Raw genomic sequence first — 26,406 nt, 5'->3', positions numbered from 1 at the left:
AGCAAGTCAGTAGCTGAGCTAGGAACAGAACCTACATCCCCTGAGTCCTAGCCAGGCTTGCTATCCACTGGACCACACCAGTAACTGTTTCCCAGTGTGCTGCTTCAGATCTAGCCCATGCCTAAGCCCATGGGTTATTCAGCCTCTTCCCTCTCCCAAACTCTGTGCCAAATGCATCCCAGTGTGACAGAATGACACGCTCTCGGCTCTGATCTGGGCCGATATCTTATATATATATATTTTTTTTGCTTTTATTGCGAGTGAAAAAATAATTTAAACCAATTACATGTACAGGGGAAAGGGTCTTGTTAGCACTTTGATAAACTGCAGCGATTCCACAGCTGGCAAGGAGAGGGTCTGACGAGTCAATTAGTCTCTGTACAAATATTCCCACCTAAAAAGATCTGAGGGTTTATAAAGCCTCTCTCTTTATTACAAGCTGTCGCAGTACGGGACAGGGGCAAGGAGACTGGGCAGGAGCTGATGTGGGTCCACAATATCCTAAACTGTCCTCTACCATCTCCCTCCCAGCGACAGGGTCAGGTGATCTGGAGTGGGGTCTCGAGCATCTCCATGAGAAAGGTGTCGATGGGAGTGTCCCCGATCAGCTTGAAGAAGAAGAGGTGCTCGAGGCATTTCAGCCCAATGGATCTCAGCGCCGGCAGCCGGAGGAGGAGTTTGGCAAATCTGGAAGAATATGCCATGGAATCACAGAAGTTAGAGATGGGGAAGGACTATTGTCATTATTATTCCAGTAGAGTGTAACCACAATCAAGGCACCATTGTGAGGGGCGGTACAAACTCACAGAAAGGGGCAGCGCCTGCCCTGAACAGCTTACAATCTAAACAGACAAGATATGTGAAGGAAAGCAAACAAAGAGGTGAAGCCGTTCACCTAAGGTCAGTAGCAGAGCCAAGAACAGAATCCATGTCTCCTGATTCCCAGTCCAGTGCTCTGTCCATTAGATCACACTGCTGCTTCTACATGCACCTGTACAGCCATATCACTGCATCCCTGTCAATGCAGGATTGTTCCCCACACTGCTACACAGAACTGAGCAAATAACTGATTTTTTTCCATTTCAGGGGTGGAACGGAAAACTCCGGGAGAAAAATTCAATTAGATTCAAAGAAACGGATTTTGTTTTCAGTTTCTGTCTCCAAAATGGGAAATGGGGGTGGGGGGACCAAAACAACAATACATTTTTTTTTACCTGAAATGATTTTGTTGTTGTTCTTAGGTTTTTTGTTCCGGGTGATTTTTCACCATTTTTTTAAATAGTGAAATTTCAAAATGAAATGCTATTGTGAATCAAAAAGTCAAAACAAAAATGTTTGCATTTTTCTTCCATTTTTTTCAGCCAAAGCTTTTTGCTGATTTTGACCTGAATTTGCAAGGAGTTTCAGTGCCCCCAAAAATGCAATCTACTCCTCACCAGAAATATTTCACGACATGGTCTAGTGTTCTGTCCAGTCTAGTTTTAAGTAAGACAGGGCTTCTATGACTTCCCTTGGAAGATTATTTCACAAGCCAAATACATGTGGAAGCTGTCTGATGCTTACCCTACCTTTTTGCTTCTCATAATTTCATCTCACAGTGGCAGAGCCTGTCACTTAATTCAGCTGCTGGTTCCTTTGCTCCTCTGTTTAATCAGATCAGAATCCCAGGGACTCAACACATACAAACCCCTTTCTTTATCTGGAGCATTTGGGGCAAATTCCAGCAGCTGAGCAGGACACATGGGGACAGCTGGACGGTGGATTTTCTTTCTTGCCTGGTAAAAACCAGCATGTCTTTGGAGAATAAAAAGAGGGAGAAATTTTTACCCCACATTTTCAAACCTCCAAGGCAAAAAAGAGTTTGGAGTCTCCTCCAGCCAGGGCTTGGACTAGTGATCTAGAGCTAAAACATGCCATTGAAATCATTGTTGAACTCTGTTGGCCCCTAAAAAACCTTCATAGCCTATTATCAACCTCCTTTGCCCACCCGCTTCCTTTATATTATGGACGAAACGTGGCCACATTTACAGCTGACTGTCCTTTATCCATGCCCCACTTCCTGTCTGCAGCACACAAATCTGTAGCCAAAAATCGCAATGCTGCCAGCACCTTGCTTCTTAGGCAGCTTAAACAGCAATATGATCTGTTATGTGCGCTGGCATTTCTAGAAACTAGCCAGGAGAGGGTAGTGTTGTACAACCCAGGAGAACAAATTGCAGTGCCTGCCAGTAGTGGTTTACATGAGGCCAAAGGGCCAAAGGCAAGAGGACACTGCTGGTGTAGATGACGAGAGATGGGCTCAGGCGGGTTACAGAAATGTCCTTTCCTTGACCAGCTATGATTTTTCGTCAGAGAAACAACAAATTTCAGCCCGAAACAGATTTTTTTTTGGGGGGGGGAGCCAAAAACTCTCCAGTTTGGGGCTGCAGTTTTGCTGACACAGAGTCAATTTTTTCTACTGAAAGTGGCGGTGAAATGGAACAATGTTTACTGTTCATCCAAATTTCCAGCAAGGAAAAAACACTTTCTAGCCAGCTCTCCACAGATTCCTGCACTCCTCTCAGAGGAGGAACAAAGAAGTGCTTTGGAGCTGTGACTGGTGCTAATCTCACTATTCCACACCCCCCAGGGAGCGTGCCACACGGTGTCTCCTAGAGACAGAGGTGCAGCACTGTGCTACTCAATATTTACCTTCCAGGTTGTTCAGGGTACTTCTGCTTTGTATATGCTTCGAGCGTGGCATAGACCTTTTCTCGTAGGGACTCCACTTCGAAGGGACTAGACAAGCCCTTGGCATCTGGACCAGGGAGAAACCCAAAGCAAGAAGGAAATCATTGCAGAGTTGACGTTTCAGACTTTGTTTGGTCCACAGCTGAACAAGATGATCAATCACTAGAAAAGAGCTGGAGATAGCTCCTGTGAGCTGGCAGCAGTCTCTCCCCTCCGGCAGGCTTTCTTCATTAACATTATCTGTCATATTATATAGTGGCACCTAACGGCTTCCCAGGATGTAGGTGCTGTACATACACATAGTGAGGGACAGTCTCTGAGCATGTATTATGATACAGTCTTTAATGATATGATCTCATACTGCCTCATTCCACGCACAGGCTGGATGCCCCAGGGGACAGAATCAAGGCTGTGTGTGAAAAACCGTAAATCAGACATTTCCTAACATTTCCCTTTTGCACCCTAAATCATATTCTTTTGATGTAGATTTTAGCATATTTACATATATTTGTACACACACACAAAGTTAATATCTGTCTGTCTATTCCACACCACACTGAAATGATCTTAACAGGTTTGGGGATTGAACCTACCATTCTTTTCCACACAAAATAGCAGTTGCTCTGGAATGTGATGTGCTCTGAAGTATGGCTGTTATCTCCAAAGTGATGAGCCCACCCCAGGCTGCCTTGTGCTGCTCCAACAGAGCCAGCAAGTGGACGTAACTGGTCTCTGCAGGTAGCACAGCTGGTTCTGTTACAGGCTATTGAGATGGCCAAGGGAACAGAGGGCAACAATTCCATCAGCACAGTACCCCGGCCACTACACTGGGGGAGGTACTGTGGTCTGATGGAGAAAGCACTGAACTGACAGTGCTGAGAGGTGGCTTCCATACCTGGATCTGCAACCTTGGACAACTCTCCGTTTCTCCTCCTGTCTCTCTAGATTCTCATGGGCCTGGGTCTGCCATGTGTACGCCTACACCACCTAGTGTAGTGGGACCCCACTCTAGGTTGGTGAGATATTGCATGAAAGAAAGGGAAGGGTGCTACCTACCGAATTCCCAGTACCCTGGCATGGAATCCGGCCTCCTCTTCCACAGTTACAGAATGTGCGATATCATGGAAAGATTCCTTTCTGAGCAGCCTTTGGATGCACTACTGAGGTAGGGCACAAGCTAGGTTTCACCCAGAGCCAGGACATGCTCTTTGTCAATGATTAGTTCCAGGGTCGGATTACCTTTTTGTGGGCCCCGCCCCCCACTCCGCCCTGAGGCCCCACCCCCACTTGGCCTCTTCCCCCTTAGACCCCACCTGCTGCTCATATTGGGGTGGGGGGGAAGGAGGCAGAGAGGGGTGGGGCCATGGTCCAGGCACTGGGTCCCCTTCTGAGTGTGGGCCAGGTACCCTGACACCATTGTAAACCCGGTACTGATTAGTTCTTTTTCTTTACAGAGTCAGTGAAGCTGGATGTAGCTGACAAGGCTACTAAAGTGATTCATCGATACTGAGACTTAAGCATATTCTTTCCAGGCGCCTTGTAACCTAGGACACAACATTTTCCCCCGATTTTCAGGACTAGATGCTTGTTTTTGTCAGCAGTCCAAGGAACTAACTGGTAGCAACGTGCAGGGAGGGTGACATGTGATGTGTGCTCTGCAATATGGGGGTTAAAAAGCCAGCTTCTGAGCGACCACTGTAGCTAACAAACGGGGGTTTCAAGAGGCAGATACACATAATAAACATACTGTAAGGTTAGGCCAATGCCACCCCCCCAAAACAAAACAAATCCCTGCAAGAGTACAAAGAATGCAGGGAGACATCCAGCAGCAGAGTGGGCTATCCAGTGTACTGCACTGAATGCAGCAGGTATGAAATCTGCCTTGTGAGCAGGTGGCATATGTGCCCATTCGGTGCAAGCAGCTCATGGCCCTCAGAGAGTGAGTACAGGCTCTGGAGACCAGAGTGGTTGAACTGGAGAGCTAAGGGAGACAGATAGTTATACAGAGGAGACTTTCAGGGTCACAGTAGAACCGACCCACCCCCCGTCTGACAGCCTCTGTGCTGTTGAGGAGGATGAAAGTCTTGGGGAAGGAGAACATAAAGGTGGAGCAAAGGGAAATGATCCCATAGTTGGGACCTCCCTTCCAGGTGATGTCATGGTATCCCCTTGCACTGAGTATACCCCTCTGGGGGAGGGGACCCCTGTTATTAGGAACATACAGGTAATAGTAATGGGGGTATTTTATTATTCAAAATATCAATAGTTAGGATTGTGATGACCAGGAGAACCGCTCGGTGAATTGCCTGCTGGGTGTGAATTGTACTCATGTCTGTATGTATACTGATCTTTTAACCAATACTCACTCTCTTTTCTTTTTTAATAAATTTTAGTTTAGTTAATAAGAATTGGCTATAAGCGTGTATTTGGGTAAGATCTGAAATATTCATTAACCTGGGAGGTAATGTGTCCAATCCTTTGGGATTGGTAGAACTTTTTTATACGATGAATAAGAATTTCAGTAATCCTCATCATACCTGACTTGGGTGTCTGGGTGGAGGCCCAAGGCTGGGTTGTTTTAAGGGAACTGTGTTGTAGGCTTCTGGGTAACCAGTGAGGTATTATAGAAGCTGTTTTGTGGCTAGCTTGGTAAATCTAAGTATTGGAATATCCACCAGCTTTGGGGATTGTCTGCCCCATTCTTTGCAGTTCACCCTAATTGAGTGACCTCAGTTTGCTCCCCTGGGACTCCGGTCACGCCTGTCCATGACTTTTACTAAAAATACCCATGACTAAATTTTAGCCTTTACTCACCAATCTATCAGAATTCGTTGAGAGGATCAAGAAACATGTGGCCAAGGATGATCCAGTGGATATAGCGTACTTGGATGATCAGACAGCCTTTGCCAAGGTTCCTTACCAAAGCCTCTTAAGCAAAGTACGCAGTCATGGGATAAGAGGGAAGGTCCTCTCATGGATCAGTAACACTCACATTTGTCTAGCCATATTAGGGCTTACAACCCCTGGAGATTGCAGCAGCCAGATGGCAACATGCTCTCAACACTCTCTAAAGAAATCAGAGCAGTAGCATATGAACCATATTTAGCCACAAGAGGGTGACATATTCCTACACCCTTGAGAGAGTCTGACCTTCTTCTTAGTAGATGGTAATGGTGAACGCACACCTTGTGGTGGGACACACTCACAGACACAGCATAGTATGGATGACCATAACAATAGGAGGATGCATAATGATCCAGAAAGCATCTCCCCTGGATGTTGCTGAATGCCAATAAGAATTATTAGAGGTGGCCTTTGAGGGTGGTACCTGAAAGAACCTTACAGCATCCATTACTTCCAAGACTTACCTGGGTTAAACAGGACAATGGCTCGTAAGCATCCCAGCTCAGACTTATCCATCTGCATGTCTTTCATTTTAGACACTAATTCTGTCAGAACTCTGCACATTGGAGACACAAGAAGACAGACAGAGAGCGTATGGATGGCAAGGTCTGCATCTAGCATTAAATGCAACACCGTGGCAATCTAGGATGGAATGCTCCATAGATCAGCACTGGCAAAACACTCAGATGACTCTTGTGAGATTACAGATTTATTGGCATAACCATTCTCTAGGCTGGTGCATTCAGGCATGGCCCAGCTGCGGGGTCTGCATAAGCAACAGCTGAATAGGAGCCTAAGGAACATGGTGATCTAGCTTGGAATGGAAGCTGCTATCTTCTTTATTATGGAGGAGGACTATGGAGATGACATGGGGGCAATGCTGCGTACGTGGTGTGTGAAACACCTGGGGACAAAGGCCCAGTGTCAAGGGGAGATGCTAGCAGGAATATGTGGCCGGTCTCCCTTAGGCGTGACCCTGCACAGAGAGGAAAAGATGTCACTCTTGGGGATGGCAGAGAAATGGAGGCAACACCTGTCGAAAATGGAGCCCACGCCGGCACTGTGCGCACTGCTGCGGTGCACGTGTAAGCCTGTGGCGAGCAGGATGCCATCTTGCACCGACACTGAGCGATGGGAGAACGAAGCAATGAGCAGCTCATTCCAACCTGCAAGAGCAAGAGACAGGTGCATGTGCGATGCCAGCAGCTCCCCACTGAAACACAGGGCACTGTCCCTTTAAATCAGGGCTGCATGCGGAGACCAGTGCAGGCTCCATTACACCAGCCCCTCTGCAGAGATGTAACGAGAGAGGTGTCTTCAGCCCCACGGCACCTTAGGAAATCCCAGCCCTCCCATGTTATTAACAAAGGGTTGAAAGGGAGGCGGGGGGCAGGCAGAGAGGGGGATTGTGAGGAGTAGGACGCTGGGACATGTGACTGCAGGGGGCTGGAGACTGTGGGAGATCCCCGATGGGGAATGTGAGGCCAGGAGGCTGACAGAAAGGAGTTGGGAGGGACGGACAGGAGTCTGATAAGGAGATTCTCCACCCCCAGGGCTTAGAAGAGGACTAGAACGGTAGCTCCCCCATGCTGGGCCAGGGGAGGGCAAGCAGAGCCCCCTCTGAGCAGCCAGCATTTCTGCACATGCAGGTAGGGATGAACTGGACCCTGAAACGATCACACACAAAATGAAGATAGGAGGCATCTCCCGAGAGGCGCATGACTCAGAACCCAGGTGAAACCAATGGCTTTCAGGGTGACGGGGTGGGGTGAGGAGGGGAATCTGACTCATGATTTCTGAACCCAATGGCTGGCGAAAGGGCAGCCAGGAGGGGACAGGGGCAGATTTCCCGACAGCCCAGAAAACACAGGAGAAGCAACAACAGAAAATGTTTAGAAAAAAAATCTGCTTCTTCCTAAAATAGTGTCCCTCCAATTTTCTCTTATCCTTGTACTAGAAGCTGTTTTTTCGTACAGGGGAAGGACACATTCCATGGCTCCATTAACCAAACAAAATATGCTTTCATGAACAAGGAAAGAGAAGGACTGAGCCATACTCTGTTACCAGCCAGTCTTGCTCAGATGACATTAGTAAGTTACTGGGGCCCGATCCAGAGCCCCTTGAAATCAATGGGAAGACTCCAATGGGCTTTGGATCCGACCCTTTGCGCACCCCTTTAGCACCTCCCAATGCCTGCGCCACTAGCCCCAATGCTGGTGGTTTATTGCTAAGGCCCAGTTTTCCAAGCTCTGCCAGTTTGGCTCATGGCACAATTAAAGAGCCCCTGTTTTATTATGGACCTTACAACATGGCTATGTAGCACCAGTACATGAGGCCATTGACACGAGAACATGAGGATACTGTCACCATGGTGTTTGGTGCAGCGTCTGACTACAATTATTTTGTTCCCCAGGACAAAGCAATTAGGTGGCAGCCCGAGGATAACATTGTGACATACTAAAGCACCCCAAGGGGCCAAGAAATCAGCAGACACATCTCCAGGATGCTGTAGGAAGAAACAAAGGAATAATGCAAGATTCAGATAAACAGGAACATTTGGGGATTCTGGGAACCAAAGAATTTTACCTGCCCGCAGAAGAATCACTTGGTCTTCCAGTGTCAGCTCTGAGAAGTGGGGGATTCGCTTAGCCCATTCAACTAAGGTGAAGAGCTGCTTGTCCGCTGCATGGCATATATTGGTGACAGGGTCATTTATCTAAGGAAGGAAAGGTATAAAGAGAGAGAACGTGCCACTGAGAATTTCAGCAAATCAGTGACAACAATCTTGTTCCCTTGCAATAATCTTGCAGCCAATATTGTGTCAGGTTAATATTACTCAGAATCACCATCCAGGTCATCAAATCCTTTGCCAGCTACAATTCATAATGTGCATTTAACATTCTGGTTTATTACTTGACTTGGCAGAATGCGATTTTTATTTTTTATAATTTTGACTCATAATATCAATGTTTATTTGTAAGCATTTTTTATTATTTTTATCTATTTAAATTTTCACAGTTGCAGTAAATTATGGGGCATCAGACAATGGAGGGGTTAGACAATAATTATTTAATATCGTCGACATTGATATAAAAAGTGAAAGCTTTATAACTGTTAAAATACAAATTGCCAACATCACCCGTCACAATATACTACATAAATATCTTTAAATGAAACTCTAAAGTTTTCAAGCAGCTTTTTCCTTCCTTTGCCGATCCGAAATTTCAATCATCATCAATGGAAATATTTTTTCATCAGTCTCTGTGTGCGTACGGCGAAATTGACTTTTATTGACATTGATAAAAATCAAATCCTTCCAAGCCTCTTTATTACCTATACTTCTAGGGTGCAGTTCAAATCCAGCCAAAGTTAGTGGCTGATTACAAAGTGGTCCCTGTTTGTTCAGTGTCCTTTTTGAAATAAGACACTGAGTCTCAGTCTAGTTCTTACCATACCGTCCACATCACAGCACCACTGGCAATCCTGGCCAGTGGCTGAACAAACTGAACAGTCCTGTTCTACTCAGAAAAATGAGTCAATAAAATCAGACACCTTTCATCCAAATTCCACCTGCCATCTCACAGGTGCCAATTTAACAGAACACCTGTGCTCCAGACCAGACGGGCGCACCAGAGCACGGTAGACTTCAAGATCACCCTTACTCATTATTAAACGCCGAGTTGGTTGAAAAAACAGGAAAAAAAATTTCACACCCGTGCTTTGCGACTTTCTTTCCACGTGATTTTTTGTAAATAGCCAGTCAATGATTGTTGATGATTCTGTAAAAACTTTCTTGGAAAATTTCAGCTTTTTTTTTTTAATTAAAATTCAAATTTTTAATGAAAACTTCCATTGAGAAACTCTAATTTTTGGCCAGTCCTACTAAACAGTCTGTCAGCCACAGCAGCTCACTAATGGCCATTGGAAAGTGACTCTGCTGCAGATCCCAGAATTAGTTAACAATCACGTTGCTTTGATCAGGAGCTGCCACAAACAAGACACCCCTTTCACTCCCAGTGGTGGTCCCTTCCTGGAAATATAGCCTCATCAATCAGTTACCTGCTGTCAGTTGTAAATACAGGGTAGAACGATACCATCACAAGCTGCAAGTGGCTTCACTGAACCTGACCCACAGGCAAAGGCCTGACTTAAGCAGACACTTACCGAGTTCTCAGTATTCACGTCGCTGTACGATTCCGTCTTTGGTTCAACAGCCAGTTCAGCTTCTAAAATCCTCTCCACAGGCATATCCTCATTGCCATTGCTCGTAGACTCGGCTTCATTCTCGCTGCGCTCTCGGCTTCTCTGTCTCTCCTCTTGCACAGCTAGAACACAGAAGAACATTCCTCTGCACCATGCGGGAGCTTGGGAATGCTTCCCATCTTTCTAACTCAGCAACAGCAGGGGGATTGATCCCTTTTGATAAAACCCTGTCCACTACTGAAGAGCTTGGTGAGGAGGATAGGAAACAAAACAGGGGCAGCAATACCCAAGGCTCTGTTGACATGGTAACACTGGAAGCAGACTTTATGGGCCTGATCAATCATTAGCACGCACCTTATGTCATCATTAACATCAGTGCAACACGACCACAAAATATGACCATTCTGACATGGATGCTGTGTTACTCCTGCCTTGCAATGGTTTAGAATGACGGTGCAATGTGCCGGGCACAGCTCAATCAAGCTCTTTTGGTGGACAGAACCAGGAGAGGTTTTAATTTGGCAAGCCTGCATCATGTCCGGATTTGGTTTTGCAAACCCCAAGCCAGGCATGATTTGAAAGAAAGTCCCAATTTTTTCTAAAACCTCAAAGTTGTTGGGGGTCGTGAGGAATTGGGAGAGTTCAGCTAAGTGATTCTTGCTTGGGGCCATCGCTGTTCACATCACTGGCCATCTAGAAAAGCAGCCCACAAAAGTCACGGAGATGCAATTGTTCGAGAATTGACACGCTGTTATTCCTGCGGGGCGGTATGAAAGCAGCAGCCGGCAACCCTCCATCGAGCAAAAGCAGAAGAGGATGCATTTGCAAATGCCAAATATCCAATAGGAAAGTTTGTCAGGGCAACTGCCTCAGTTGGTTGCAGTACGTCAGACACTTGGAATCCATCATTTAAAAGAGTGCAACTAAGCCTTTAGCAGTCAAAGAGCAACTTAGTTACTGACTAGACCCTGGAGAACTACAAGAGAGTGAAGCAGATTGAGACTGCAACCCACAAATGTTTACTGCAGCTCAGCAAACAATACACTCATCAAACCTGCTAAGTAAAGGTGACAGCATAAGCTAAGCAACACAGCACTTTTCACTCAATTTAGCCACTGATGCTAATACAGATTCAACCCGCCTGTCTATGTGTCTCTCTTTCTGGATTTAAATTGCCACACCTGCCATTATATCGCCCACTGATTTACACAACAGCTAAGGATGAGCCCCAATACTGAACAACCCAGAGCTTTAGAGAAGAGTGGATCCAGGTTCAAATTTTGCTCATGGCCTCTCTCTCTAGTGAGCTGCACTGAACATCCCTGAAATTTGGGGCCTTAGCTCCAAAATGTGTGATGCAGGGAGACCCTCTGCTAGGACCAGTGTCATCCAGATTGGAAATAAGATGTACATTTTTAACGCTGAGAGTAATTTACCACTGGGACAATTTACTGAGGGTTGTGGTAGATTCTCCATCACTGGCGATTTTTAAATCAAGATTGGATGGTTTTTCTAAAAGATCTGCTTCAGGATTATTGCGGGGGTGTTCTCTGGCCTGTGTTACTCAGGAGATCAGACCAGATGATCACAATGGCCCCTGCTGACCTTGGAATCTATGAATGAAACCGGCAGAAAATGGGAAAATTTGTTTCTAGATAATTATATCATCTCACAGACATTGTACTGAGGGAGCATTAGCACTGACAGCAGCGGTTCTCAAACGGCTCTCCAGGGATCCCATTCACAGGGCCACCAGAAATCCCAGGAGTGACTGCCATGGAGAAGGTGGGGTTTGTGAAAAAGAGCGGGAAAGGAGGTGCTCCATGAATGTCCATCTTATGAAAAATGAATTCCATCTCTCAGTTGAGGGCAACTGCACATGTATTTCCCCCAGTGGTTCAGCAAGGGAAGCCACTCTCAGGTTTCTGGCTCCTTTGGCTGTCAGTTCTCTTGGGCGGAGACAAGCATCTCACTCCCTCCTGATTAGGGTATGTCCAGGTTGAACTTCTCTTTGAATTCATCTAACAAAGACAGTCTGCCTCTACGACCTACTCACCTTCTCTTGCAGGGTCTGATAACAGTGTAATGTCACAGGTATAAGTTACTCCCACAGCACTTCCTATGCATGTCTATTTTATTCTTAACATAAAAGCATGATAGAATCCAAACATGAGAAGTGGGGCTCCTCTTTTCTGATATTCCCCCACCCCACTCTAGCAGATGCTAAGAGTAGGGCTTCCCAAGGACTATTGCAGAGTCTGGTCTGTTTCTACAGTTGTCACTCAGCATTAATTTCCATCACGTCTGTCCTGATGCATCACCTCTGAACATGGCTTAAACCTGACACCACATGGTCCAGTGTGTCAGGAAAGATCTCTTTCGGAAGCATCTGAAGGTCTCCCTGTGTGTAAAGGGAAAAGTTGCCCAAGGATATTTCCAATAAAGTGCCTGATAATGGGTGACCCTCAAAAATGTTCATTGGACCAGGATGGTTTTGAAAAATACCTCAAAATCTGGGTGCTCAGCCAAGCATTATTCAAACTCTTTGCCTCTCTTGGGTCTGCATAATTGGGCTGGGAATTTCATAAGAGATGTCTTTCTGAGATAATCCATTTCCATCTCAGCTGAACACTCAGAAATGCGCAAATATTTTTATTAAAGGCATTTTAAAAATCAAATGTATGAAATATTTTAAAAAATCTTTAAAGCTCGATATTCAGCCTGTGTAAATTGACATAATTACAATGAGTGCGGCCCTGGAAAACCTATGATCTAAGATTTGGCAAAAGATTGAGGCAAAGGTTTGCTTCAGTTCTTATTTATCCAAATCAGTTCTATCTTAGATATTAGATGACCCCATCCTCACAGTACCTGAGCACCTCACAATCTTTAATGTACTTGTTCTCCCAACACCCACTGTATTATATTCCTGTTTTACAGACAGACTGACTTGTCCAACTAAAGTATTGCTTTTGAGCAGTCTAATCTAATGTCTGTTGGGCAGGGACACAGAGAATGACATCATCGGTGTGACATAAAACAATGCTAATGATAATTAAATGATGCCCTGGCTTTGATTTTGATGTGTGTGCACTGGAAGATGAGCTCTTTTCACATGTGACCCTGTGGACAGTTGTAGCAAGAGCACTGGTGTGGGGCAAGGCTGGCCTGGGGATCTGATCAGGTTATGACCAGATTGTTATGTTAACATACGACTTTTTTCTGCACAATTACTTTTCTGAAGAGATAAGGCTAATGAGAAGATTTCTTGCAATGGGCTTTAGCAAGGTCTCTTCCAGCACTCCTGGGCGAGGTGGTGATATGTAGCACCCATTCCTCACCCCTTTTTGCGGGAACAAATGAGATGTAACCGATAATCTGCGTGGCACAGGTTCCAACAGAAGTGGTGCGGCCGCTTGGAATCAGCTCTGCCCTGACCTTCTCCTATGCATAACTGGGTGTGCTAACTAATCACATGGCTCTGGCACACCTGAGCCCACTTCTATGAGTAGCCATGGGGCAGAAGGCTTCTTGTAAACTGGTTTCAGAAAAGCTTGATTCTGCTGGCTTTCCCTTTTCTGGCTGAAGGTGAGTCAATGGACTCAAGATCCTCCTTGTAACCCAGCAGGAGGGGAGCCCTGGAACGAGGAGCTACATGAATAACTGGAGCAGCCCAAGGAAGGAGAGCACAAGGCCCCGCTGATATAAACTAGCATAACTCCTCTGTAGCAAGTGGAGCTCCAGGCTCCCCAAGTAGCTCCGTAGGAATAAAAGCCCTCTCTCAGCTCTCTGCCTTGTTCTGAAATGATCTACGGCTCTCTTTGGTTTTTATTCCCATGTGGTTTTACACTCCTGGGTTCCGGCCAAGAGGCATGCACCAAGCTACCATGGAAAAGCCCATTCTCACGGCATTTCTCCCCCAACCAGGAAGAGGAAGGACATGAAGGTTCACCAGAAAGTCTGTTCTCGTGAGATCTGTAGTCAGCTGCGGAGACCTAGGAGGTTAGCCACCTGGGATGTAATTCTGGCCCTGTTGATGTTAATGGCAAAACTCTCATTCACCTCAATAAGGTCTATCTATCTAATATACTTATGCAGCCCTTGTCACCGGAGTATCTGAACGCCTCTATCTCTAATGTATTTATCTCTACAACATCCCTGTGCAATTGGGAAGTACTGTTTTCCCCACTGTACAGATTGGAAACTGAGGCACAGAGTGATCAAGGGCTTGTGTACACAGGGAAATTTACCAGCATAAATTATGCTGCCATAGTTATACTGGTATAACTGGCATAATGCCCTGTGTGGATACTCCTATTCCAGACTAGTGCTATAATTGTACTGGTAAATTTCCTCTAGACAAGAACCTAGTGGCTTACCCTGGGGCACACACAATGGCTCTGGTGGAGCAAGACTGGAACCACAGTCTAACTGCCCAGGCCAGAACTCTAACCATTGAACCCTTCCTCACTCAGGTCAAGCTTTCACTCCTGATGTGCTGTGATCGCTGCTTATTACCTTAGTCGTAATGGTCTCTCTCTTCCCTTGTGCTTCTCCCATCGGCTTGCTTGGCCCATCCACCTGTGGTCCTAGGTTGTAAACTCTCTGGAGCGGGGCCGTGTGTACACAGCAGCTAGCACAGCGGGGCCCCGACTCCTGAGAGAGTTTGGGAAAGGTTGTGATCAGCTTCTGATCTTTTGGATGCTTGGCCAAACTCCAACCTTCCTGAGGTTCACCCAACAATAGCTTCCAGTTCTGCTAAGCAACACTTGTCTCTGTCTCATGGGAAGCTGACATTGCCCCACAAACACCGACACTTCGGGATCCCATATTCAACTTCTTCCTGTCCCCTAGGTCCTGGAACCTGTCTGAAGCTCTAGTGCCTATTTCCAGCAATCCCCCCGGAAATCTCATAGATCAGAGGTAGGCAAATTATGGCCCACGGGCCACATCCAGCCCATGGGACTGTCCTGCCTGGCCCCTGAGCTCCCGGCCAGGGAGGCTAGCCCCCAGCCCCTCCCCCGCTGCCACACCACCACGCAGCACAATGCTCTGGGCGGCAGGGCTGCAGAGTCTGGCCTGACCCGGTGCTCTGTGCTGTGCGGGGCGGCTGTCTGTCCTGGTACAGCCGTGCCGCCAGCCACCGGAGCTCCAGAGTGGGGTTGGACAGAGGACAGGGGAGTTTGGGGGGTGATCAGGGGCGTGGATAGGAGTCGGGGCGGTCAGAGGGAGGGGAACAGGGGGGTTGAATGGGGGCAGGGGTCCCGGGGGGCAGTCAGGAAGGAGAGGAGGGGGTTGGATGGGCTGGTGGGGGGAAGTTAGGGGCAGAGGGCAGTTAGAGGCAAGGGGTCTGGGGGCAGTCAGGAAGGAGGGGGGGTGGATGGGGTGGCGGGGGGCAGTTAGGGATGGAGGGTCTGGGAGCAGTCAGGGGACCAAGAGCAGAGGGAGTGGATGGGGCAGTGGTCCCTGGGGGGCCGTCAGGGAACGGGGGGGTTGGATGGGGCAGGAGTCCCGGGGGGGCCATCAGGTGGTGAGATGAGGGGGGGTCAGATGGGGGGTGGGGGCCGAGCCATGCCTGGCTGTTTGGGGAGGCACAGCCTCCCCTAACCAGCCCTCCACACAATTTCAGAAACCCGATGTGGCCCTCAGGCCAAAAAGTTTGCCCGCCCCGTCATAGATCCTCCGGAGAGTCCTTCTCATGCTGTCTGTCTGTGGAGTTTATTCCCCCTGCACGCAGCCTGCTGTCGGCTTTACCATTACTTTAAAAGAAAGCAGCAGCAATTTCTAACTCCTTGAAATCACTTGGCACCTGGCTGGCGCGGAGAGCTGTGCTCTGAATTAGGTTTTGATTCACAACTGGCAGTGTAACCTCCCGCTGGCAGTGGCTGCACTAAGCCGCTGAGACGGAGCATCATTAATCACCCTGCAACGAGAGGAGTGGCCTAAAGACAGAGGGCAAAGCTCCAGTTCAGCCTTACCCTCCGACCGGCTCTAAGGCCACCTCGCCAAGATTGTCCCTCCCCTTGCCCTCTTCTGTGTGGTCCCTTGCACTAGCTCAGCTGGCTACACTGATTTTCAGCCCAGGCATCCTCCAGTGTAAAGAATCACAGGGGGTACTAGAGAGAGGAGGTGGTCAGGGACGTGGGCCTGCCCTCACACGCCACAGGCTGCATCCATGCCCGAGCCTCTCACTTACCATGACAACAGCAGCTGGAAGAACTGCAGTGGCAGCAAACGCATCCCCAGAAGGGCAGGAGCATCCTGTCTCTCGTAGGTTGTCCCATCAGTGTCCCCCTCCCCACTGGCTGGTTTCGGATCAGCCCCGATGGGCTCTGAAGGGCAGCAAGGATAATGCTAACCAACCAACCATGCTCTTTGCGAGTGTATTACTGCCATTGTGAGGCCTGCACAGTCCCTGCTACAGTGGTATCCAGTTCTAACATACCTAGTCATGCCCTGAGCCGGAAACGGGCTATGCTGTAAGGCACAATCGCCCTTGACACCAGTGTCGCAGAGTCACAGCAATTAAGGCCAGAAGGGATGACCGGATCATGTGCTCTGACCTCCTGTATATCACAGGCCACCAGCACCACGCAGCCCCCGCACACTACCCCCCACAACTGAAATGAGACCAGAGTGGCAGAGCTGGTCAGTGGTGGAAGGTCACTCTATCCTTCTACTCCGTCAAAGGGAGAGAAGAGGCAAGTGTCACAGGGTCTATCAGGCCTTCTCCACCCCCAGGCTGGAGCCATCAGTGCCCTGACACACTCCACCCAAGGAAAATCCACTCAGACTAGGTGACCAGCAACACAATCTTCCAGAGAAGGAAATACTGACCAGTCCAGAACCAATAGGCCAGATAAGAATGCAGTGTCAGGGCTGGGTGAGACTGGGTGAGAGGATTTGCTCCTCAGAGTTAACCCAGAACCCAGGTCCAGGCTAGGGCCTTGCCCTAAGCACCGCAGCTAAGCTCTTGTATTTTGAAAGATAATTTTTCCCTTTGTTTAAAGGTGCAGACAGATGAATCCTGAATTGCGGTTTCTGTCCATAGACTGATGCCAAGCGTCCCCTGCCCCAAGTCAGTGGCCAGAGTTTGCCAACAAAGGTGGAGAACGGCTGCAATACCATATGTGGCCCTGCAGGGGGCACTACAGAGCAACTCTGCCTGCCCAGGGAGGATAACAACAGGTTTGAAACGGCCAGGGTTGTACGGCACCCACCTACCTATTTGTGTGGTGTTCTATAAATACCAGCTGGCTCTGTCTTTTCCCTACACCAGGAGACACCTGTGAAGCTGGCTGGCTGTTCATGCCTGCTTTAAAAGGGAATATGCTTCTGAAGGTAGGGGTGGAGAACACTCAAGATCTCTATCAAGCATTCTTACAACTACAGTACCCACCTGCTGAAGTGAAGAAACAGATTGACAGAGCCAGAAGAGTACCCAGAAGTTACCTACTACAGGACAGGCCTAACAAAGAAAATCACAGAACGCCACTAGCCGTCACCTTCAGCCCCCAACTAAAACCTCTCCAACGCATCATCATGTATCTACAACCTATCGTGAAGGACGACCCATCACTCTCACAGATCTTGGGAGACAGGCCAGTCCTTGCCTACAGACAGCCCCCCAACCTGAAGCAAATACTCACCAACAACCACATACCACACAACAGAACCACTAACCCAGGAACCTATCCTTGCAACAAAGCCCGTTGCCAACTGTGTCCACATATCTATTCAGGGGACACCATCATAGGGCCTAATCACATCAGCCACACTATCAGAGGCTCGTTCACCTGCACATCTACCAATGTGATATATGCCATCATGTGCCAGCAATGCCCCTCTGCCATGTACATTGGCCAAACTGGACAGTCTCTACGTAAAAGAATAAATGGACACAAATCAGACATCAAGAATTATAACTATTATAATTATTATAACTATTATTAAGTTATTATTATATAAGTTATTATTATATAAGTTATTATTATAACTATTATAACTATTTATAATTATAAATATTATTCAAAAACCAGTCAGAGAACACTTCAATCTCTTTGGTCACTCGATTACAGACCTAAAAGTGGCAATTCTTCAACAAAAAAACTTCAGAAACAGACTCCAAGGAGAGACTGCTGAATTGGAATTAATTTGCAAACTGGATACAATTAACTTAGGCTTGAATAAAGACTGGGAGTGGATGGGTCATTACACAAAGTAAAACTATTTCCCCATGTTTATTCCCCTCCCTCCCCCACCACTGTTCCTCAGACATTCTTGTCAACTGCTGGAAATGGCCCACCTTGATTATCACTGCAAAAGGTTTCTCCCCCTCCCCCGCTCTCCTGCTGGTAATAGCTCACCTTACCTGATCGCTCTTGTTACAGTGTGTATGGTAACACCCACTGTTTCATGTTCTCTATGTATATAAGCCTCCCCACTGTATTTTCCACTGTATGCATCCGATGAAGTGAGCTGTAGCTCATGAAAGCTTATGCTCAAATAAATGTGTTAGTCTCTAAGGTGCCACAAGTCCTCCTTTTCTTTTTGTGGATACAGACTAACAAGGCTGCTCCTCTGAAACCTTTGAAAGGAGAGTCACTGGAGCAGAACTCTGCTCTGGCGGCTCAGCAGAGCTGGGGAAGTGCACACAGCCTCAGTCGCTTTGCTGAAGTGGAAGGATGCTACTCCTGAGTTATTTGCATCCCCAAGTATCTCCAGACACGGGCTCTGGGCTGGAGAAGAAAGGGAGTCTTTTGAAACTATAGCAACAGGGTTCTCACCAAAAACAATGGAAAGGGACAAGGAGAACAAAGTGCAGGCGCTCACGGGGCCAGATCTCAGCTGGGCTGAGCTGTGTGGCTCATTGCGTTGTTCCAGCTGGAAGTGGCTCAGCTCGGTGCTCTGACAGCAGCTATTTTTGTAGATAGAGCATGAAGAGTCATCAGACATTTGTGCTCTCGCAGTGTGCAGACGCAGGAAAGGGCAGCATGCTCCTTTCGCCCTGTGCTCAGACGCCCAACAGTCTGCAACCGCTGTTTGCTTAGAGTATGCAGCGGAGGGTAACCGTATGTATCCGTGAGCACAAATACAGGCCTCCTAGCTTTGCAGGTACGGGCTTCGTCCCCACAGTGCACCTGTACAAGGCTGCAATGCTGGCTGAAAGGTCAACATAGCGTGCATTGCAACTGGCTAAAGGCCAGATCCAAAGCCCAGTGAAGTCTATGGGAATCTTTGCACTGACTTCAACGGGCTTTGGAACAAGCCCTCTATTAACATTCCTGACTCATGGCCAGATTGTGCCCAGCTGCCTGCATGGCCGTGCAAGGGTGAAGAAGCAGGTGCATGAATTCTCCTCCGTCTTGTGCTTCTGCCCAGCGCCTTAGCCCAGCGGTTCCAGCCCTGCTTGGGGCACAGGGGCTGCTCCCTCCTAGCTCTGCCTGCAGCACAAGGCTCCCCCTGAGGAGGAGAGAAGGGAGGGCTGGCTCAGCACACATAGAGAGGGGATGTGACACCTCCTGGAGGGGTGGAGCAATGGCCATGCTGCCCCTGCACAAACGTGCAGCTGGCCTAGCTGCACCTCCCTTTACAGGGCTTGTCTGAGACACAGCCACCATCACTGCACCCACTGGCTGCCTGCTTCTCTCCATAACTGCTCCAATCAGCCACGGGACACTCACTAATCTCCCAGACGGCCTGACCAGGTAACTCCCTGCCCCATTGACTCAGTGCCCAGCAGTTGGATTTCTGCTTTGCACATTTCCCCTTTCCTGCCTATTTGAGCTGGTCTTTGCATAATTAATTCCCTGCCTTATTACTTGACACACTCACCTCATAATTAATGTGTTCCTTAGTTGATCATGCCCCGCATTAGCAAAGCTCTGCCTGCCTGCCTGATTCTGCATAACTGATTTTCAGCCTGCTTCATTGACAGGAAGCCACCGCTTCATGGTTTCTCTACCTGGGCGATCGGTGCTGAGTCATAGGGGCGATGAACCAATCTGAGCAATGTCCACAATGCCCTGGACTCTCTCACATCCTCTGCTGCACTGCCCACTTCTCCTCCCACCCCCCTCCCAGCTTTACTCCTCCCTTTGGCCCTATCTCCCCGTCTCATTCCCCTTCCCTACCACTCCCCATCCCACCTCCACACCCTCCTTCACTTCCAGTATCACCTGACTCAGCCTAGTTGCCCCCTCCAGCGGTTCCCACCTCTCATACGCTTTCCCTCTGCCCCACTGGCGCCTGCCTTGGCAACCTGACCCGCGTCCCTGCCCTCCCTCCATCCCTCTTGCCCCCTCTGGAACGCTCACTCCATCTCAGATGAGATCACAGTCACCCATGAGCTTTTCATCTCCTGCTCCTTGGTACTCACCGAACCCCTGCAGCAGGAGTCTCCAGCCATGACCCCACCTTTTCTCACATCCCAAGTTGACCCCCAAGAACGGTGGGCTTCTTAACACCCAACATGATATTCTAACCCCTTCCCACTCCTCCTCATCTGAACTCCATTGGACCCTCCTTCCCCACCCCAATTCTTTCCCACCACTTAGCTCTTCCCCTCCCCTCCTCACCATCTCCCTCAATGACCGCACCCTGCCTCCTCATCCTGTGACCGTCCACACAGATTACCTTTCCCCTCCCTAAAATGGCCCCTCCTGACCTTGTCCTCATCCTCATTAAACACCACTCCCTCCCTCTCTGATAATGAGAGCCAGGGCTGGAGGACAAGACGAACATTGGGAAAGTCACAGGGCGCTTGAACCTGAGACATCAGCGCAGTGTGTGAAAGGAAAGGCCTAGCACAGTCTCATTACCTGCAAGCCAATTTCTACATGTAGAGCAGCCTAAGGGCTGATCTAACATAGGCCTCTGAGAAATGGCTGGGGCATGCAGAGCCAGCGCAACTTATGTGGCATGTGCTCAGTGCCTGATCCACAGAGGATGCGAGTCGTCTTGCTACAGTTCCCACCTCGTGGCCATAGGTCCAGATCCTCAAAGGTATTTAGGCACCTAACTCCGAAGGGATGCCCCCATGGGAGTTAGGCACCTAAACACCTTCACGCTCTGGGCTTTAGTCCTTTAGCACTAGCTGCAGAGACTCCTGTTTTATCTCTAATGCTCCCTGGTAATGACTAAACTGATGGTTGTTGCAGACACATACCAGGGGAGGAAACCCTCGGTGATGGGTTTCCCCTGTGTGTGGGTCTGCTGAGAGGAATCCCTCAGGGCATGAAGCTGTGATGAACCCTGTTACAGATTTTAGATGCCTCTGGGAGGCCACTGTCTACCTTTCCGGAAAGGAGAGAGCTTGGGTTGCTATGAGAATTAGAACCAGCCAAGGGCTGACACATCCATGGAGCAGTATGAGAGGACGCTCTGCCTGAACCTTTGGAGCAGAACTGGGACCCGGAGCGCCACGTCCGAGAGGAGGCGGTGCTTTGGCTGCCTGCACAGCTAGGGGCTGAGGAAAGGGTGGGTCCTCACACTGTCTCTAAAGCTCTCCTGAAAGACCACCTGCTGCTGTCGGGACTGCCACAAGTCCTGGAAGGTAATGAGGGGGCCACGTCTTCCTCACACTAACGCCCAGCACGCGTATTTATACACCCACCCCGGAGTCTATGACGACCTACCTTCTCTCTTCATACCCATAGCCAGGCACTTCTGATAGCGGCAGTACTGGCAGCGGTTGCGCTGACGCTTGTCTATTAGACAGTCTTTGTTATCGCGGCACGTGTAGATAAGGTCCTTTCTTATCGTCCTCTTGAAGAACCCTTTACAGCCTTCACAGCTGTACACCCCGTAGTGCTTCCCTGAGAACACGAGGAGCAGAAGTCACAGATCAGCGTACTGTCTTTTTCCCCTAGTCAGAGGTTCCCTTTAAATAAGACCGATGGGGGAGGAGTTTGGACTGGCTCTACCGATGCAGTTTTGGAGACTTGCTTTTTAGTCCTGACTTTGAGTGGCAGCAGAAATGCTTTTTGCTGGTCTCGGCCTAGTCCCCGTTTGTGCACTTCACAAAACCAGCACAGAAACGGGCAGCGTTCAGCATACTTAGCGAGGCCAAGAGAGACCCTGGATTGGACTAGCTGGGCTATTGCAGACTGCAGTGGAGGTGCATTAGTACACATTGCACAGAGTCTCATCCTGGAAAAATAGCGAGTGCTGCAGGCCAGGACTGAGGTGCAGTGACAGGGATGGTTGGGAGGGAGACAGGACTGGGGGCAGAAATGGTCTGGGATACTTCCCACCAGGATTGAGGTGCGTTGGTACAATGCCCGCTAGGGGCCCAGAACAGGAAGAGCAGCGTGCGCTAGAGGGCTCGGTAGTGAGGTGCCTTGGTAAAACAATAATGCTACTACTCAGGGGCAAGGTGCATTGACAGAGCTGTGTGCAGGAAATTTGCAAAATAAATCCAGTCGTGTTATTTGTGGCATCAGTATTTTCTAGCAAGATCCCTCAGCAAACCTCGTTAGTGTTACTTCTTATGCAAATTTCTCATCAAGGCCCAGGGAAGGCTCGCTTTGCTTAAAGCTGCTCCACTGAAATAGTGAATCGGAATCATGTACCTGATGATCTGTCCCCGCAGATTGCACAGATGTGTTTGGCCAGGGACCCTGGGCTAGTGGAGGGATAATTCATGTTTCCAATCCCTGGGAGGCCTGGCAGGGGCTTAATGTCTTCAGAGCTGCTGACATTGTTCATGACATTGAGCTAGAAAAAGAGGAATTTACAAGAGACAAGCCTGTATTATGGTTATTTAAGATTCACATTGCAGTAGTGTCCAAAGATCTAAACATTGTGCTAGGGGCTGTCCAGATACATCTCAGGACATATTTTCAGTTAGACCTGGTTGGCCTTTCTCCTGAAAAAGTGTTTTTATTACAAAACAGTCTTTTATTTAATAAAAAGGTTTAAAAAGAAAAAGATCATTGTTGCAATTTTTCATGAAAAGTTTAGTGAATTTTGATGAGAGCTGTCTGGAGGACACCAATTCCATTTGGCGACAATTTTCAAGGTTTCGAAATGTCGTTTGTTCCTCACGAGGAACGAAAACAAAACCTTCGGGATATTTTCAATTCAGGAAAGTTTTTGGGGTCAAGGGCTCCAAACACAGCACAGTACAAACAGGTGCTTGGGACATGGGGCAGGGGGAGACCCACATGCCAAGCCGCTGCTCTGCCTGATTCAGAGCCCAGGTCTACATCCTGGATCACTCTGACTCAAACATCTGAATCTGATCTGCCCATACCCCAGCCTCTGGGTTATAGAGTGAGACTCTGGTTACATCTACACTACCATGGTAAGTCAACCTAAGTTACTCCAGCTACGTGTCTACACCACACTAGGTCGACGGGAGATGCTCTCCCATTGCCTTACCTTCATCTTCTCGTTCCTGGTGGAGTACTGGAGTCGACTGGAGAGCATTCTGCTGTCAATTTAGCAGGTCTTCACAAGACCCACTAAAAATCAACCCTTGGTGCATCGATCGCAGCAGCGTCGATCCTGCAGTAGTGTAGACATAGCCTCTGTCTTTCCACTCAGAAATGACCACACTCACCAGATTGCCCTGGACCCAAAAAACCTTCCAGAGGAAAACTTAGCAGAAACAAATTCCTCGCCAGAGAGTTTTTTCAGCTTCAATGTAATAGTGTATTACATTGGTAATACAAATGAAATTGGGTCAAAAATGTTCCAGCCAGCTCTCCTTTTTATTGACATTTCAAACTTCTTCATACATCAACAACAAGGTTTTTGATACACCAATTTTTACACCATTTTAATGCCATTTTCTCATGCAAAAATTTGAAATAATATTTGATTAAAAAAGTGAGAATATTTTTTTAAAAAAATTGAAACAAGGCTCCATTTTGAACAATGTTTGAAAATAAAAACCCTCTGAATTTTTTCATGAAATTAGTTCAACTTTTGACCCACTCTAGCCTGCACCTTGAAGAAATAAAAGCAAAACCACATACATTTACACATGCACCCCCCTTTAAGAAGTTAATGATCTTGTCAATATTGCCCCACCTGCCAAGTGGTGGAGGGTCTGGGGTTATGCAGGTCAGCTTCCAGTGGAGGAGAAATTGGCAAATGGAATTCAGGCCTAGCCTAAGCGTAACTTGCTTTATTTATGTATATACACCAATCCTGGAACAGAGGTGGTCCGAAACAGCATGAAGGCAATGGATAACTCCAAAGCACAGGAGTCTTTGGAGCCATGGTTTTGGTTTGGTCCATTATAGAAATGAAGGGTCATTTGCAAAATTTAGCTCCAAATTCAAATACCCCTAGAGTGTTTGGATGTGCAGGTTTGATTCCTGATTGTGCCCAGCTCTGCTTTCTATCTCAGTCACTTTCCCCCCAGTTCCTGTGAAGTTTGTTATTGTCAGGCTGCTTTTAACTCAGCTCAGGTCAGCTCCCAGACTACTGCACTGGGCAGCACAGCATGGGGAGGAGGTGACCAGCCCTCTGTGGAGAAAGAAGTGGTTTTGGACTATTGAGAAAAGCTGGACGAGCACAAGTCCATGGGGCCGGATGCGCTGCATCCGAGAGTGCTAAAGGATGTGGCGGATGTGATTGCGGAGCCACTGGCCATTATCTTTGAAAACTCATGGCGATCCTGGGAAGTCCCGGACGACTGGAAAAAGGCTAATGTAGTGCCCATCTTTAAAAAAGGGAAGAAGGAGGATCCTGGGAACTACAGGCCAGTCAACCTCACCTCGGTCCCTGGAAAAATCATGGAGCAGGTTCTCAAGGAATCAATTCTGAAGCACTTAGAGGAAGGGAAAGTGATCAGGAACAGTCAGCATGGATTCACGAAGGGCAAGTCATGCCTGACTAATCTAATTGCCTTCTATGACGAGATAACTGGCTCTGTGGATGAGGGGAAAGCGGTGGACATGTTGTCCTTGACTTTAGCAAAGCTTTTGACATGGTCTCCCACAGTATTCTTGCCAGCAAGTTAAAGAAGTATGGGCTGGATGAATGGACCATAAGGTGGATAGAAAGTTGGCTAGACTGTCGGGCTCAATGGGTAGTGATCAATGGCTCCATGTCTAGTTGGCAGCCGGTATCAAGTGGAGTGCCCCAAGGGTCGGTCCTGGGGCTGGTTTTGTTCAATATCTTCATAAATGATCTGGAGGATGGTGTGGATTACATCCTCAGCAAGTTTGCAGATGACACTAAACTGGGAAGAGTGGTAGATACAGTGGAGGGTAGGGATAGGATACAGAGGGACCTAGACAAATTAGAGGATTGGGCCAAAAGAAATCTGATGAGGTTCAACAAGGACAAGTGCAGAGTCCTGCACTTAGGACGGAAGAATCCAATGCACCGCTACAGACTAGGGAGCAAATGGCTCGGCAGCAGTTCTGCAGAAAAGGACCTAGGGGTGACAGTGGACGAGAAGCTGGATATGAGTCAGCAGTGTGCCCTTGTTGCAAGAAGGCCAATGACATTTTGGGATGTATATGTAGGGGCATTGTCAGCAGATTGAGGGACATGATCGTTCCCCTCTATTTGACATTGGTGAGGCTTCATCTGGAGTACTGTGTCCAGTTTTGGGCCCCACACTACAAGAAGGATGTGGAAAAATTGGAAAGAGTCCAGCGGACAGCAACAAAAATGATTAGGGGACTGGAACACGTGACTTATGAGGAGAGGCTGAGGGAACTGGGATTGTTTAGTCTTCAGAAGAGAAGAATGAGAGGGGATTTGATAGCTGCTTTCAACTACCTGAAAGGGGGTTCCAAAGAGGATGGATCTTGACTGTTCTCAGTGGGAGCTGATGACAGAACAAGGAGTAATGGTCTCAAGTTGCAGTGGGGGAGGTTTAGGTGGGATATTAGGAAAAACTTTTTCACTAGGAGGGTGGTAAAGCACTGGAATGGGTTATCTAGGGAGGTGGTGGAATCTCCTTCCTTTGAGGTTTTTAAGGTCAGGCTTGACAAAGCCCTGGCTGGGATGATTTAGTTGGGGATTGGTCCTGCTTTGAGCAGGGGGTTGGACTCGATGACCTCCTGAGGTCCCTTCCAATCCTGATATTCTATGATTCTATGAACTCTAGAGCTGCTGAAATGGACTTTTCTTCTTTTAGAGAAAATGCTTTGAGCATGTCTGAATCCTCCTCTTGTTATGGCTCAGCTCAGTTTGAAACATCAGTAGTTGGGAAGACCTTTTCCAGGCTGCAGAGCCATAGCACTTTCATACTGAGAACATAGCATGACAGCCAGTTTACATCCTTCAGTGGATGGGCACATTTTGGATCTATGAATTAACACAGGATAAAGCTCTAGCATGTGTTCTGTCACTTGTGATGTCCCTGTGTTCTCTCACTGTGCTCTAAACCTGAACTGTTGACTATGGCAGTGCTTCAGCTTGCAGCAGATGAGTTTGTGGAATGCACCCCCCGGGCTGGCAGGTCATCTGTGTAAAATGTGTCAAGCATCCATAGCCTCCGTATCCACGAGACCCAAGCACAGGCGAATGGCAGACGTGTACGCTCCAATGATGAACCCCTCCTCTTGCAATAGCTGCAGGACTTGTTCAGAGACACAGGTG

The 26,406-nt window shown here is 48.0% G+C and overlaps 1 protein-coding gene across 7 annotated transcripts in view; it reads right to left on the bottom strand.

Moving 5' to 3' along the window:
* Nucleotides 1-262: 262 nt before the first annotated feature.
* The window catches only part of RXRG (retinoid X receptor gamma), a 116,400-nt gene continuing 90,256 nt past the window's right edge, over nt 263-26,406 (bottom strand). For 5 of the 7 annotated variants that reach the window (XM_073358199.1, XM_073358202.1, XM_073358203.1 and 2 more), the window contains 8 exons: nt 22,410-22,554; nt 21,474-21,653; nt 9,799-9,959; nt 8,221-8,350; nt 6,668-6,800; nt 6,099-6,190; nt 2,692-2,797; nt 1,597-1,794 (listed from right to left, as the gene is read on the bottom strand). In XM_073358199.1, coding sequence (XP_073214300.1) covers nt 1,620-1,794; nt 2,692-2,797; nt 6,099-6,190; nt 6,668-6,800; nt 8,221-8,350; nt 9,799-9,959; nt 21,474-21,653; nt 22,410-22,554 — 1,122 coding nt within the window. In that variant the 3' untranslated portion in view covers nt 1,597-1,619. Of the gene's footprint in view, nt 688-1,596; nt 1,795-2,691; nt 2,798-2,841; nt 3,140-6,098; nt 6,191-6,667; nt 6,801-8,220; nt 8,351-9,798; nt 9,960-21,473; nt 21,654-22,409; nt 22,555-26,406 lie in introns of those variants that run through there. The other 2 variants (XM_073358200.1, XM_073358204.1) reach the window with 2 other exon arrangements.

This window comes from Lepidochelys kempii, chromosome 8 (assembly GCF_965140265.1).
Source record: "Lepidochelys kempii isolate rLepKem1 chromosome 8, rLepKem1.hap2, whole genome shotgun sequence".
Lineage (NCBI taxonomy): Eukaryota > Metazoa > Chordata > Testudines > Cheloniidae > Lepidochelys > Lepidochelys kempii.
The sequence above is the reverse complement of the archived record's forward strand: the minus strand, read 5'-3'. Positions and strand labels throughout refer to the sequence as shown.